This window comes from Hordeum vulgare, chromosome 2H (genome assembly GCF_904849725.1).
Source record: "Hordeum vulgare subsp. vulgare chromosome 2H, MorexV3_pseudomolecules_assembly, whole genome shotgun sequence".
NCBI lineage: Eukaryota > Viridiplantae > Streptophyta > Magnoliopsida > Poales > Poaceae > Hordeum > Hordeum vulgare.
Window position 1 is genome coordinate 96,062,415 of NC_058519.1, and position 15,158 is coordinate 96,077,572.

General features: G+C 42.7%; 2 protein-coding genes across 3 annotated transcripts; both read right to left on the reverse strand.

The window, feature by feature from the left end:
- Window positions 1–8,844: 8,844 nt before the first annotated feature.
- LOC123425281 lies at window positions 8,845–10,667 on the reverse strand. Its single transcript, XM_045108957.1, has 4 exons — window positions 10,331–10,667; window positions 9,835–10,204; window positions 9,290–9,410; window positions 8,845–9,170 (listed from the first exon to the last, which is right to left on the reverse strand). The coding sequence occupies exons 1-3, from the start codon at window positions 10,370–10,372 to the stop codon at window positions 9,310–9,312; spliced, it is 513 nt and encodes a 170-aa protein (XP_044964892.1). The 5' UTR covers window positions 10,373–10,667; the 3' UTR covers window positions 8,845–9,170; window positions 9,290–9,309.
- Window positions 10,668–11,772: 1,105 nt separating this feature from the next.
- Window positions 11,773–14,951, reverse strand: LOC123425283 (vacuolar protein sorting-associated protein 27). 2 transcript variants are annotated; one of them, XM_045108959.1, is made up of 10 exons: window positions 14,716–14,951; window positions 14,564–14,620; window positions 14,407–14,477; window positions 14,113–14,317; window positions 13,921–14,042; window positions 13,585–13,660; window positions 13,397–13,456; window positions 13,274–13,324; window positions 12,728–12,806; window positions 11,773–12,141 (listed from the first exon to the last, which is right to left on the reverse strand). In XM_045108959.1, exons 1-10 carry the CDS (start codon window positions 14,791–14,793, stop codon window positions 12,050–12,052), a joined length of 891 nt encoding a protein of 296 aa, XP_044964894.1. In that variant the 5' UTR covers window positions 14,794–14,951; the 3' UTR covers window positions 11,773–12,049. The 2 variants fall into 2 exon arrangements, with proteins under 2 accessions (XP_044964894.1, XP_044964893.1); XM_045108958.1 differs by having other exon boundaries at window positions 13,921–14,045.
- Between the last annotated feature and the right edge of the window lie 207 nt (window positions 14,952–15,158).

Genomic DNA, 15,158 nt, shown 5'->3' on the forward strand with positions numbered 1-15,158 from the left:
AACTGTATGGGTGTTGGATTCGTTAAAATCACATAGTGAGGTGAACTAGATTACTGACTCTAGTGCAAGTGCGAGACTGTTGGAAATATGCCCTAGAGGCAATAATAAATTAGTTATTGTTATATTTCCTTGTTCATAATAATCATTTATTATCCATGCTAGAATTGTATTGATTGGAAACTCAAATACATGTGTGGATACATAGACAACACACTGTCCCTAGTGAGCCTCTAGTTGACTAGTTTGTTGATCAAAGATGGTCAAGGTTTCCTGGCCATAGGAGTGTTGTCACTTGATAACGGGATCACATCATTAGGAGAATCGTGTGATGGACAAGACCCAAATTATAAACGAGGCATGTGATCATGTCATTTTGTTGCTATTGTTTTCTACGTGTCAAGTATTCATTCCTATGACCATGAGATCATGTAACTTACTGACACCGGAGGAATTCCTTGTGTGTATCAAACGTCACAATGTTACAGGGTGACTATAAAGGTGCTCTACAGGTATCTCCGAAGGTGACCGTTGAGTTAGCATGGATCAAGACTCGGATTTGTCACTCCGTGTGACGGAGAGGTATCTCGGGGCCCACTCGGTAATACAACATCACATATAAGCCTTGCAAGCAATGTGACTCAAGTGTGAGTCGCGGGATCTTGTATTACGGAATGAGTAAAGAGACTTGCCGGTAACGATATTGAAATAGGTATAGGGATACCGACGATCAAATCTCGGGCAAGTAACATACCGAAGGACAAAGGGAATGTCATACGGGATTATATGAATGCTTGGCACAGAGGTTCAAACGATAAGATCTTCGTAGAATATGTAGGATCCAATATGGGCATCCAGGTCCCTCTATTGGATATTGACCAAGAAGTGTCTCGGGTCATGTCTACATAGTTCTCGAACCCGCAGGGTCTGCACACTTAAGGTTCGATGATGTTTTAGTATAGTTGAGTTATATGTGTTGGTGACCGAAGGTTGTTGGAAGTCCCAGATGAGATCACGGACGTCGCGAGGGTTTCCGGAATGGTCCGGAAACAAAGATTGACATATAGGAAGTTGGTGTTTGGATTTCGGAAAGTTTTCGGGCATTGTCGGCATTGTGCCGGGAGTGACGAATGGGTTCCGGGGGGCCACTGGATGTCCCACCACGCCCCAAGGGGTCCATGTGGGTTTATTGAATATACAATAAGGTATAATGGGCTGACAAAGTCATCCAAGGAAAGCCCATGAGGAAAAAGTGGAAAAACCAAAAGAGGTGGGAAAATAAGGAAGGAGTCCTAATCCAAGTGGGATTGGAGAAGGACTCCTCCCTCCCACTTCGGCCGACCAAAGGAGGGTTTCCTTGGTGCGCCAAGGCTGCCTAAGTCTGCCTCTCCCCTCCTCCTATATATACTAGAGGTTTAGAGCTTTTGAGACACAACTTTGCCACGTGCAACTCAAACCTACACCTCGTAGTTCTTCCTCTAGATTAGATTTCTGCGGAGCTCGGGCGGAGCCCTGCAGGAATAGTTCATCACCAACGCCGGCGCGCCGTCACGCTGTTGGAGAACTCATCTCCTTCTACGTCTCTCTTGCTGGATCTAGAAGGCCGAGATTGTCATCGAGTTTTATGTGTGCTGAACGCGGAGGTGTCGTCCGTTCGGCGCTAGATCGGGACGGATCGTGGGACGGATCGCGAGACGGTTCATGGGACGGATCGAGGGACGGTTCGTGGGACGGTTCGAGGGACGTGAAGACGTTCCGCTACATCAACCGTGTTTCTTAACACTTCCCGATGTGCGATCTACAAGGGTACGTAGATCCAAATCTCCACACATATATGGGCATTGCCATGATAGGTCTTCGTGTGTGTAGGAAAATTTTTGTTTCCCATGCAACGTTCCCCAACAGATTCATGGTGGAGGGTGGGGAAGAAGACAGGAGAGGGAGACGATCGAACAGAAATGGAGGCGCTGGTCTCGTTTACTGAAGCGTCGCGGTTACTGTAGCGTTTGATCTCGCGCGGAACAACTTCCCAGGCACGGGAATCAAACGGTTTGGATCTTTAGTCCTGGTTTGAGCCATGAGCTAGGACTAAAAGGGCTCATGCCAGGCGAACGGTTGCCACTGCCCCTTTATTCCCGGTTCGTGGCTTAAACCGGGACTGATTCCTGCCGATGCCCAGCCGGCGTCCTAGCCTCCCGAACCGGAACTGATGCTCCCATTGTTCCCGGTTCATAGCAGAACCGAGATTAAACCCTTTCATCAGCTCGACGAAAGCCTTGTTTTCTACTAGTGGCTAGATTGGCTTTCTCTCTCATTTTGTTTCTCAATACAATGGTCTCTTGGAGATCGATATGATGTAACTATTTCTTTTGCGGTGTGTTTTTTGGGATTCGATGAATTGTGAGTTTATGATCAAATCTATGAAATCATATTTATGCTTGATTATTATAGCCTCGTATTTCTTCTCCTATATTTGGTTTTTGTCTGGACAACTTGATCTTTTATCTTGCAATGGGAAGAGGTACTTTGTGGTGGGTTTGATCTTGTGGTGCTCAATCTCAGTGACAAAAAGAGACATGACACGCATGTATCGTTGCTATCAAGGATAAAACGGTGGGGTCTATTCCTACATGAATAGATCTTGTCTACATCATGTCATCATTCTTAAGGCATTACTCTGTTTCTCCATGAACTCAATACACTAGATGCATGCTCGATAGCGGTCGGTGTGTGTGGGCAATAGAAGTAGATTCATACAGAAGTCGGTCAACTTGGCTTGTACGTGATGCCTATATACATGATCATTGTCTTGAACATCGTCATAATTATTTGCTTTTCCATCAATTGTCCAACAGTAATTTGTCTACCCACCGTTTGCTATTTCCTCGAGAGAAGCCACTACTGAAACCTACGTGATTGAAGTTTTCAAGTTTTGAGTGAAAGCACGATGGATGAATGAATAAGAAGTGATAAAAGCTTAATGTTGGGGATGACCCATGGCACCCCAAGGTAATATCTAAGGTGTACCAAGCAACTAATCTTGGGGATGCCCTCGAAGGCATCCCCTCTTTCTTCTAACAACCATCGAGATAACTTTACTTGAAGCTATATATTTATTCATGACATATCATGAGTTTTGTTTGGAGCGTCTGGTGTCATTTGTGTCTTTCTTTATTTGATGGTTAGTTTGTCATAATAAACCTTTCTGGACACACCCATTTGAGAGAACCAAATTATACTATGATTTGTTAGAATCGCTCTTTATGCTTCAGTTAAACTTTTTGAGCCATTGAATTGCTCAAGTGCTTCACTTATATCTTTTTGAGCACGGTGGTGCCATTATTTTGAATAAATTTGCTCTTATGCTCCACTTAGATGCATGCTGGATAGCGGTCGGTGTGTGGGTAATAGAAGTAGATGCATGCAGAAGTCAGTCTACTTGTCTTGGACATGATGCCTATATAAATGATCATTGTCTTGAATATCTTCATAATTATTTGCTCTTCTATCAATTGCCCAACAATAATTTGTCTACCCATCGTTTTCTATTTTCTCGAGAGAAGCCACTAATGAAACCTACGGCCCCCGGGTCTACTTCACATCATCTATTTGCAATCTCTATTTTTCTATTCGCGTTTCTAATTTATTTGATCTTTTATTTTCAGATATGTATTATCAAAAAACCCAAAAATACCTTCCTGGATTTTATTTGCTATCACTCTTATTTGCATTGATCAATCTATCCTTAGTTTACCCACGAGGGATTGACAACCCCTCCACGCGTTGGGTTGCGAGGATTTGCTATTTGTGTGCAGGTGACGCTTACATAGTCTTGTGGATCTTCCTACTAGATTGATACCTTGGTTTCATAAGTGAGCGAAATTCTTGTCGTCGTTGTGCTACATCACCCTTTAATCTTGGAGGGAAACCAACGCAATCAGTGAGGAGTCACTTCCCCATCCATAACATAACCCTCACGTACATAAGGCAATTCATATCTATTGGGAGAGCAGGGTGTAGTAGGTGACTCAAAGTCTTCATCAGTTTGAGCATTTTCAAGTTCTCTAGCTTTAGCAATATGAGCATCAAGTAATTCATTGAGTGGCATGGTTTCAGTTTCATCAAGTGTGGCAATAGTATCATTATTAATTTTCGAAGTAGCATCATCAAGTTCAGGCGATATATCAGAATGAGAAATAGGTGGTGGTGTTATAAGATGATTCAAAATAGTAGGTGAATCAAAAGGAGAGCTAGATGACAGTTCCTTACCTCCCCTCGTCTTAGAGGGAATGATCTTAGTTCGACTATCTTTCAGATTCTTCATAGTAGCAATTGGATATCCTCAATTTTACAACAAATAGAGTTATGCTCCCCGGCAACAACGCCAGAAAAAGGTCTTGATAACCCACAAGTATATGGGACCACGATAGTATTCACGGGTACTGTTTGACCCTAATTTATTGATCCGTACAAGGGGAGCCAACGAATACTTATCGGCCTTAGCAGCTAAGTTGTCAATTCAACCACACATGGGATACCTATGTGTAGCAAAGATTTAGTAGCACGATAAATAGTACTCCCTCGGTCCTAAAATAAGTGACTCGAAAATGGCTCAGTTTTGTACTAACTTTAGTACAAAATAGAGTCACTTTTGAGTCACTTATTTTGGGACGAAGGGAGTAGTAGTAACAGTAACAGTGATAGCAGCAATTTTGTGGCAGTTGTGACAGTAGCAATTTGGTAGCAGTTGTAACAGTAATAGCAGAGTAGTAACTTAGCAAGATTCAGTATGTGTAATGCTTAGACCATGGATCAATGATGGATAGATATGGATGACATTCATCATGTAGCAGTTACACACTAGAGTGACACGGAACTAGCTCCAATTCATCTATATAATGTAGGCAAGTGTTCCGTATACGGTCATACGTGCTTGCGAAAAGAACTTGCATAACATATTTTGTCCTACCCTCCCGGGGCAGGCAGGTCCTAATGAAAACTAAGGGATATTAAGGCCTCCTTTTAATAGAGAATCGGAATAATGCATTAACACATGGTGAATACATGAACTCCTCAAACTACGTCAATCACCAAAAATAATCCCAATTATTGTCACCTTGGGGTATGCGGATCAAAACATGTAATAGGTACATACAGCTTGCGAGATAGGATAAAAAGACTTTCATATTTAGAGAAAATGTAATAGGCTCAGATCTGAAAATGTAATAGGTGACAAGCATTAAGCATAGCAAAGTCTTAACAACATCAATCTCACAACATAGTGGATACTAGGGATCAAGCCCTATCAACTTAACTTGATTACATGATCAATATCATCCAATCTCATCACCGTCCAACAAGCCTACAAAGGAATTACTCACTCGTGGTAGTGAGCATGTTGGAATTGTTGATGGAGAAGGGTTGGTGATGACAACGGTGACGAATCCCCCTCTCCGGAGCCCAAACGGACTCCAGATCAACCCTCCCGAGGAAGAAAAGGAGGCGGCGGTGGCTCCACCTCGTAAAACATAATGAAATCTTCTCTCCTATTTTTCTCCAAAGATGTAAATTTATAGGACTAGAATTAGGGTCGGGGGATCCACGTGGGCCTCACAAGCTATCAGGCCTAGGGGGTGGGCGTTCCCTGATGGCTTGTGGCCCACAGGTAGCCCCCCTCTGGTACTTCACCGCTCCATAATTCCTCATATATTGCAAAAAAATCACAAAAAAGTTTTGTCTGATTCCGAGAACTTTTCTTTGTGCACAAAAATAACACCACGGTAGTTCTGTTAAAAACAGGGTTAGTTCCATTTAAATCATGCAAATTAGAGGGCAAAACTAGAGCAAAGGTGTTTGGAGAAGTAGATATGTTTGGGACGTATCAACTCGACGCGACAAGCTCATGTTACCTTAGTTTGTTCGTCATCTTCTTAGTTCCTTCTAGGTTTGTTCCAACATCCACATTGTTGAACAAGTAGAACAGGAGCGAGAAGATGAAGAAACATAAAAGGTGTGGGATGAAGAAGAATATCACGAACACTTGGTGAGGATTCTTGAGGACCTAATGAGGAAGAACAATGCGTCCCGCGAGAAGAGATGGGGTAGGTGGGAAAGAATGGGGACCAGATGCATTGAATACATGTAGTTGGCCGATGTTAGTTGAGATGGATAGGCACATGACAGAATCTCTGACCAGTGACTGCAGAACCACATGGAATTAAAGACTGATATACGTCAAAGCAAACGAGAATACGAGATGATAAAGTTTATAGTATGGTGTGGTTAATATAGTGGTTGAGGATCTCGAGACACATGGGTACATACGATTCGAGTGGGCAGCGTCGTCATGCACTCCTATGCAATTTCGGCCATTTGGTATGTTTGTTGGTGTGAGTAATGATTTTGAGAGTGTGATCTTTGCTGGAATGTTGCTTGCAAACAAGTGTGAAAATTTGAGATGGTCTTTCATAGAATTTGTAGCAATGATGGCATCCACTAGATTGCCAACTTGCCTAAAAAAACTAGATTGCAAACTCTGATTTCACACAGAGGAATCTTGGCCTGGTCCGACCCATATAGGAACCTCCTATATTGCGCCATGTGTGCTAGCAAACAACATATATCGCCTGTCTGGGTCGGCACATGTATGGAAGACCTACTTTTTAAATTTTGTTTTTCTTTCTCGTCATATTTTTATATTTTAAATAATTTGATATTTTAAAAAGTGTTGAAAATAAAAATAATAATAGTTTTGATATAAAATGTTTAATAACTCATAAATGTTTGTGGTTTCATAAAATGTTTGCAATTTTTAATAATTATTCGCATATTCAGAAAATGTTCCCGATTTTTTTATAAATCGGGAAATCAAAAAACGTTCGTGATTTTTTTAAGTTAGTGTATTGAAAATTATATTAATGTAATTGAATAAAAGTTTGCCAATTCAAAAAATGTTTATGAATTGAAAAATATCCTAAAAATTCAGAAAATATTTATAAAATTAAAAATAGTTTAATGATTCAAAAAATATTCAACGATTCAATAAAGATCATGCATTAAAAAATGTTCATCAGTTTCGAAAATTCTTCCACCAATTTCCTGGCAATTGTTGGTCGATTCTAGAAATGCTCACCGATTCAAGAATTGTTTTTAAAAAAATGCTTGCAAATAGTATATAATGTTCATGAATTCAAAAAATGTTAATGGTTTTAAAAAAAGTTCTTCAATTTGAAAAATGTTCAAAGTTTTACATATGTTCACGAGTTTAAAAAAAGTTTATTATTTTTAAAATTTGTTCATGATTTCACAAAATGAGAATAATAGTGTATCTCGATGTTTATCAGTACAATGCAGGGACGATTCTAGGGGGGCAAGGGGGGGGGCTAGATCCCCTAACAAATTGATTTTTCTACTATAATAATGGTTGTTGTAGCTATTTTTTTACTTCATATGAACTTTGCCCCCTCCATGAACAAACTTGCTCCCCCCCTATGCTTGCATGTTGGCTTTGTCCCTGGTACAATGTACTCATTGACGTTGAAGATTATGATTTTTTTTCTCCCACTACAATGCACGGGCTGTTTTGCTAGTTATTAATTAAACAAAGTCAGGGATTGCGTCCGCTACAATTTGTAATGCAGGTCCGGTGGCTCCATAGGCCACACCATACACAAGTCATTGCTTACCCCTTCCCTAGCTTACACATCTCATCGCCTCGCCCAAGAGACCCTGAAGTCCTGTCGCGTGCGTAGCATCGCTTTGATGTCTCGTCCGTAAGGCCCTTTCGCAGAGAGATTCTTACTCCTCTCCTCTTACCCGTACATGTCTAAAAGTCCTCAGTGGCGGATCCAGGGAGCGCCACATAATCTCTACAAAACTATAATTAAAGATGTTCATTTGAAAATAACTAAAACCATGTCATTTACTTCCTTCATTCTTAAATATAATTTTTTAAGAGGTTTCACTACGGAACTACATATGAATATATATAGACATACTTTAAAATTTAGATTCAGTCATTTTGCTCCGTATATAATCTTTAATAAAATCTTTAAAAATATATATTTAAGAACAAAAGGAGTATTTTCAAACGGAGGAAAATATGTGTTTAATGAGTTAGTTATTTCCAAACGAAAGTAAATATGTGCTTAACGAGTTTTGCTTCAACACACCCTTTATTGCATAAAAAAAAGCACACCCTTTATAAAAAATTACAGTTTTTATACAAATTAAAAGATAGCTAGCCATCCCACCCCCCCCCCCCCCCCCCGCGCCGCACACACAAATGTCCCAACAAGCCATAAGGTAATGAAATTTTGATTCAGATGGACGTCTCAAACAAGCCTCAAATGTCCGAGTTAACTGAAACCCGTCAAATCTAGCCCAGATATGGAACGGCTATGTGGTCGCCTGGGTGTGTACATCAGTAGCGTATGTCACGTAGGACTAACGTAGCCTGGGTGTGTACATCAGTAGCGTATGTCACGTAGGACTAACGATGGGGTAGTGCATGACATTAATTGTCTAATACGGTAGTGCAATTTTATGACTATTTGTGATATTAAGGTGATGTTTAGACCAAATTATATTATTTATAGTGTATAAATTTTCACAGATTAGAATCTGTGCCACCGCACTACTGAGATCCCAGGTCTGCCACTGGCAGTCCTATATATATATATATTCAAGGATCGAGTTTACAATTGTAAGCATGTATTCTCTTCAAAGACTTGAAAAATAGAGAAAAGAGTCGCACCTTACGTCTCATGTCTATCTATCTCTGTCTACTTTTTCACGCGTGTTCCACAAAGTCTCAACAAAATTCAACACCTAGAGCCAGAAAAGCTATTATCTGTAAAACTATCTTTGTTCAAACTTGCACTACAGAAATCTACTCAACTTAACAAGCTTTGGGCATCATACGTGTTACTCGAGTCTTGATCTCTATTCTACAACTCTAGGTGATTTCACCGGGTGAACAGGCAACATTAGTCGATCGGCCCCAAAGAACAACCTAAACAGTGTGTGGATTTTCCTTTTGCTTCATGACCATGCACAAAGATGACTGTTATCACATTAAATCAGGCCATTAATCCAAAACCCGCCTCCAGTGAGCTAGCCATAACAGTGTTCGTTACCCTTCTTCTCTTGTGCATTCATGGATGATGAACTGCCTACAAAACAATGGGAACGTGTAGAGGTCAGAATGGTTTCATAAAAATATGAACATCGAATTCATCGAACAGCAATAGAACACAGATTGAAAGGTGGGGATATTTGTTTTCTCATTTACTTGATCATCCATAGTAGCGGTCAGCAGACTTTGAGTCGCTTGTTGCTGAGCGGTCGTCCTCTTGATTCTCCGGTTTCCCTCGCAATCGTTTCCTCGTCAACGAAGTTCTGATCCGATCCCTCTGATGAAATGCAGAGTAGTCCCCGCGTAAGGATCTTACTTACAATGTCACCCAGGCCCAGCCAACTCTAAGGAAACAGACTAGTTTGAAGACCTCTATTCATAATCTCGTACCACCTCTGTAAACAAATGTAAGACGCTTTACGATACTTCAGTGACCTATAAAACGTCTTACGTTTGTTTAAGAGGGGGTACCTAACAAGCTACAGCAAACAAGCATGTGCATCAATGAGAACTAATGGTGGTACCAAGTATCAACCCCGAGTGCATGTGCATCAATGGAGTAGAAGGACTGACAGGATGACATAAGTTTATTTATGGATGAACTAGTCGGTGCCGCAAAAAATTATTTATTCAGGACAGACATAAGTTGAACTAGCGCGATATGCACAGATACGAGATCATATCTCTGAGAAACAACGTACCTGCGGTGCTAGAAGGGGAACATCCGCGCTTGCCAAAATGGCACGGGGAAGATGGTCGAGAGGTCGTCGCACTTGATTGCGAGCCGGAGACTTGTGATGATGCATCATCATCTTCTTCTTCCATAGAAATCGTTTCTCCGTCTCCATGATTCCCGCAGCAAGGTGGTCTGCCCTGCCCAACCTTTGCTCTGTCAGCCTTGGACGGTTGCTTGGGCGTAGAAGCTCTTGGTCCTGGGGAGAGATGGAAGAGCCCCCTGAAGCCGATTTCACCGTCGTGCAACCGGTTCACGAACGACTCCTGCAACAAGCCCAGGTAGAGCATGTGCTTCTGGTCCGTCCATCCGGCAGACGAGCAAACCACCATCACGTCCTGCCAGAATAAAGAAAGAAACAGCTCCATGAATCCCATGATTCAGACCCACACAACAACCCCAAGTCCCCAACAAATCCGCAGGTAATTAGACCGACGAAGAAGAAGAAGGAGGAGGGCGCTTACCGGCAAGCGCGCGAGCTCCCGGAGACCGTCCACCTCCTCCATCGTCGTCTCCTTCCTTCAACTTCACCACCAACCAGAGAGGGAGAGGGAGAGGGAGAGGGAGGGAGGTGAGAGAAAAGAGAAAAGATCTCGAATGCTAGAGGCGCTCGGCTCGGCCGGCCGACGGACGTTTCTCTTTTATTTCCTTCGTGGCGCCGCTTTTCCACGTGGCCTCCGGTGGCGCGGTAAATATCCGCCACAGTGTCAGCTCGCGCGTGCGGGCAGGTGGGAGGGAGGGAGTCTCGCCGCGCTGCACCGCCTACCTCGTGGCTTGTTTATTCCGATCCGGACGGTTCGACGATGGTACTGCGGCCAAAGATATTTTCAGGCACCACCATCTCGCGTCTGGTACTAAGAAGAAAACGCTCCGGATATTTTTCCCCGACCCAACCAAACAAAAAAGAGACGATGATATTTTTCCGGTCGATGGTACTAACAAGGTTTTGGTTTCGAATGTGGGCATGGCCCGGTAACTGTCGTGACGTCGGTCCAACCTTTGTCCTTATAGCAACTTGTGTTATTCTGCGCCATCTTTTTGATCCCTTTCTCAGCTAATTAGACGACCAGATGCGTAAGAAGCCAGGTTAGTGCCACCGCCTTGCTTTGCTTTGGTTTCGTTTCCGCGATTTCTTTTACGAGAAGGGTCGGGTGCTATCCACTTCTACTTCTATCCATGGTTGATCATCATGGTTTTAGGCTGTCGCGGTCGCCGATGAGTTCGGTGGTCGCTATCTTCGACAGAGCGGAGCTGCGTCCGGTCAGAGACAAGATCGGCGAGGAAGACGGATAAGACTACGGACCCCGAGATATTTTCGCCGGCGCGCTGAAAAGATCTGCGTCGCCGCGGCGGCGCTGACGAGGCTGTGACGAGCTCTGACTTCACCCGCGTGGTGGCCTTGTGGGCTCAAAACCAGGGGGTGCGAGGTGACATGGACAGCGCCTGAAATAATAATACACTCTTTTAATCCATGCAGCGACTAGTACTCCTGTATATATAATGCAAAACAAATGGAGTACGACTCAACTACCTCCAAGGAGAGGAAGAAGCCGTTTCAATCACCCATGTGAAACAATGCACTACCAAAATATAATCATCTTTTCATCAAGAAACAAATTCAATTGTACTAATATTATATGCTTCCTCGCGTTCACCAACGAAGCACCATCTCGGAAAAGGAGAAACCATTTCAATCACCCATGTGAAACAATGTGCAGTACTACCAAAATATCAACGTCTTCTCATCTCTCATAATAATACAAATTCCCTCGTAATATATTATACTATATGCCCTCGCGTTCACAGACAGAGTACCATCTCGCAAGATGAAATATTGGCTAGAGCTTTTGTGTTTGGCGACATATCAATAATGCCAGAAACGTCATTTACGTTTCAACATGGGCACCAGGGAGTAGTATTAGTGTACATTGAGTCTGGGGAAGAAGTCATGATTGCGAAACATAAATACAAGAAGAAATTATGAAGATTGGGCAGAACAACTTATTCAGGATCAAACAACCACACCCTGTGAGGCTGTGACATTCCAACATTAATACATGATGGTGATGATGGTGTGATACCCAAATGAATCACCCAACCCCTCGAGTGTTTTATTTCCAAATCGTCGTTGGCACATCGAAAGAGGGGCAGCCAGCAGAAGAGCCCAAATATCATCTCCTGCCTCACTCAGGTCTTTGTGACGCCGCAAGCTCTTCCACCCGCTGCCGCATTTTGTACTGCAGCATGGGCGGGGCACAATCCAAAGGAGTTTCCCCTGCTCAAAAAGTTCATCAACGTCATCATCCTATCACTGTCAATTTGAGCAAAGCAGTATTGATGATTAAAGTGGCATTCTGAACGAAGTAAATCTAGCACAATCATTCTATTGTATATCAAGTGCGGATATATATATGGTAATCTATTTTAGTTTATCTGCTTCTATCTACAAGCTAAAAGCTAAGATGCTGTGGATGCTGTTTGCCAGGTTCTTTCCAGCTAACTTTGCAAGGCTGTTTGGAAAAGCCCCCCATACAGATAGGCTTTTATTCTGCCACAACTTATAGTAGTTGAGAGATTACAAAAGCATAAATAAAAAAATCAAAGCCACCAAGGAGGCTTGCAATCCAATTAACCTTTTCCTTTTGTCCATGCTAGCTACATGAATATTTGTAGAAAGAACATTCGACACTATCAACATTAACTGAGCAGATTGGTAGATCGGTCAGGAACATGTTGATGAAAGAAAAAATGTATGTGCTTAATGAAGATTAATCAACAAATCAATGATGTACAGTATTTGAGCAATATATATGCTGTCCATTCAATGATAAAACTGTCTTAAGATGGTAAAAACAACCAACCTTGCCCATTTTTGCGTTGAATATTTGCTCCACTATCCATGAGAATAAGAGCAATGTCAGTCTGGTTAAATAGCGCAGCCTGCAATTGTCCATAGGCAGATAGATGTTCAGTAGATGGAGATTTGCTCATATATGTATGTGCCAAACACAACAATCTTCTGTAGCACAATAAAGCATGTGCACCACTAAGTAATTTAAAAAATGAACAGGATAAGTAATCATGATGGCGTGCAAAGGGGTTCTTAATTATAGGAAAAAATATATCATCTGCATTTGGCACATCCAGAAGCAACAGTTCCAGAGAAGACCAAGTAATCTGGTGAAGTGTATCCTTGAAAAAATAATTTATCAGCAGACACATATCATTTCATTATCAGCGCACACGTATTTTATATCATTCAGATGCATGGGTGTGCTGTTGACTTTACATTGCAAATGTTGTTTCCCTTGTAGGACCAACAATTTATAAGCAAATGGTAACACAAAATGGTACAATAATGTGCAAATATAAGTTGACCATGAGGGAGTTGGTAAAAAAACACATACCAAATGTAGCAAAGTAAATCCTTGCTTGTCGCAGTAGTTAGAATCTACTCCCTGCACAATGTAATGTAATTGTAAAAAGTCAATCAGATAAAACTAAAACGAGAGAAAAGATAGAAACAGTACCTGGCTAAGAAGTTTCTTCACAGCTTTAATATCCCCACCCTTAATCGCTTCTCTCAGTCCCTAAAAAGGAATGAAGCTGGATTTTTAACAGAAAATTCCTAGATTGCCAGGCCAGAGATATCGCATGTACCTGATGGGTTGAATAAGGAAATAGAAAAGGAGCACTATTGAGCTGTTTCTAAGCTTACCTCTCCAGTAACTTCATAGTCAGACGGAGTCTTATCATTGCTATCGTTGCTCATCAGGCCAAGATTTAAGAATGAGCTGGAACAACGACAATCAGGACACCGAGATGAGAAGGTCAGCTACAGGCCAAATGTTTATGGCTTTGTGCCTAATGCACATATGTAATCTTCCTATTACAAAAATGTATAGGTCGTAAGATGATGACCATGTGCAATAGATCTTGCCAAACCAAGTTGATCACATGGTGCGAAATCATACTACGAATAATACTACAGACATATATGACAATAAGTTAAAATTCCTCTTAACAATGCCTGAACGTAACAAGTCTACCGAACCTTGAGTTGCTGCTGGAAGTAGCCGAAGCCTTCTTCGAGCTTAATTCAGCTGACTGCTGGTTGCTAGAAGCTTTTTTTGGCTTCGGGTTTGATTGCGCAGCTGACGAAACGGCACTGATATTCTGCTGCATAAGAAAATTTATGTTAATATACACTACAACAATCGATTAAATGGATTGGATTGCTGTCTACCTTTACAGGCGCCAGTTCCGGTTTTGGTGCCTCACATATGCACAAAGGCATCCCGCATTTGCACTCGATAACGGCAGCCGCACTCTGAACTGCGGAACTTTTCGTGGGCGACGAATCATCGTCTTTATCCAAATTCAGCCCTGAAAAGGAGTCTGTGGCACCCGAAACGCTGCTGTGCGAGCTCGCATTATCAACACCCCCGCGCCTGCGACATCACATGAGAAGATGGCCAAAAATTCAGCTTATATCCAGACCAAACATAGTCAGTGTTTGCACAATCAGATTCTAAGCTACCTGGATGATGATTTGCTGAAGCACTCATAGCAGACCCTGGCGTCCGTGTAAATTCCGTACTGCGGCAGGGCCTGGAGCCAATCGAAGCAAAGAGTTTAATCAAGCAAGCTTCGCAACCCCCTGCACTCATAAACTTGCTCGGGTTTGGGTTCCCTACCATGTGGTACGAAGAGTGCTCGTGGCAGAGCGTCCTCCCGCAGCTGCGGCAGTGGTGCTGCGAGAGCGTCAAATCAGTCAGAGATCAGGGAAGCGGCCAAACGAAGCGAATCTCTGCACGGGTGAGAGGGGGAGGAAGGAGAGGATCCGTACGCGGCGGCGGAAAGTGGAGAAGGTGCAGCGGCAGACGTCGCAGTGGGCCGACTCCTGGAACGGCGGCGGCGTCTCCATGGTCTCCGCCGTGAACCCGATGCTCCGACGATCTGGGACGCCGATCTGAGCCGAAGACGATTGGGGGCGAGGTGGTAATTTGGGAGTCGCCGACGACGAGAGGATTATCGTTTTCTCGATCCCAGATGCGCGAGAACGAGGGGGGAACGGGAGTGCGCTGGGCGGTTTCGGGCCGTCGATCGATGGATTACATACGGTCGAGATCGCGCCTCTCGTGTTCTCCTCTGACTCTCGCTCCGAGTTGGTAACCAGCAACCAGTCTTTGTCAACTGACGACAATAATAACGCACATCGTTTCAGGAGAGTATACAGCTCTTAGACCATGGTTAATACACCTTCGTTTCTAAATATAAGTATTTTTAGTG

Bases quoted from the DNA above. Each gene is read 5' to 3' on its own strand.
- LOC123425281 (XM_045108957.1), bottom strand. From the start codon at position 10,372: ATGGAGGAGGTGGACGGTCTCCGGGAGCTCGCGCGCTTGCCG. The intron at 10,205-10,330 runs GTAAGCGCCCTC...TTATTCTGGCAG, and splicing joins GGGAGCTCGCGCGCTTGCCG to GACGTGATGGTGGTTTGCTC. The intron at 9,411-9,834 runs GTACGTTGTTTC...GCATTTCATCAG, and splicing joins TTCCCCTTCTAGCACCGCAG to AGGGATCGGATCAGAACTTC.
- LOC123425283 (XM_045108958.1), bottom strand. From the start codon at position 14,793: ATGGAGACGCCGCCGCCGTTCCAGGAGTCGGCCCACTGCGACGTCTGC. The intron at 14,621-14,715 runs GTACGGATCCTC...ACGCTCTCGCAG, and splicing joins TCTCCACTTTCCGCCGCCGC to CACCACTGCCGCAGCTGCGG. The intron at 14,318-14,406 runs GTAGCTTAGAAT...GTGATGTCGCAG, and splicing joins TTCAGCAAATCATCATCCAG to GCGCGGGGGTGTTGATAATG.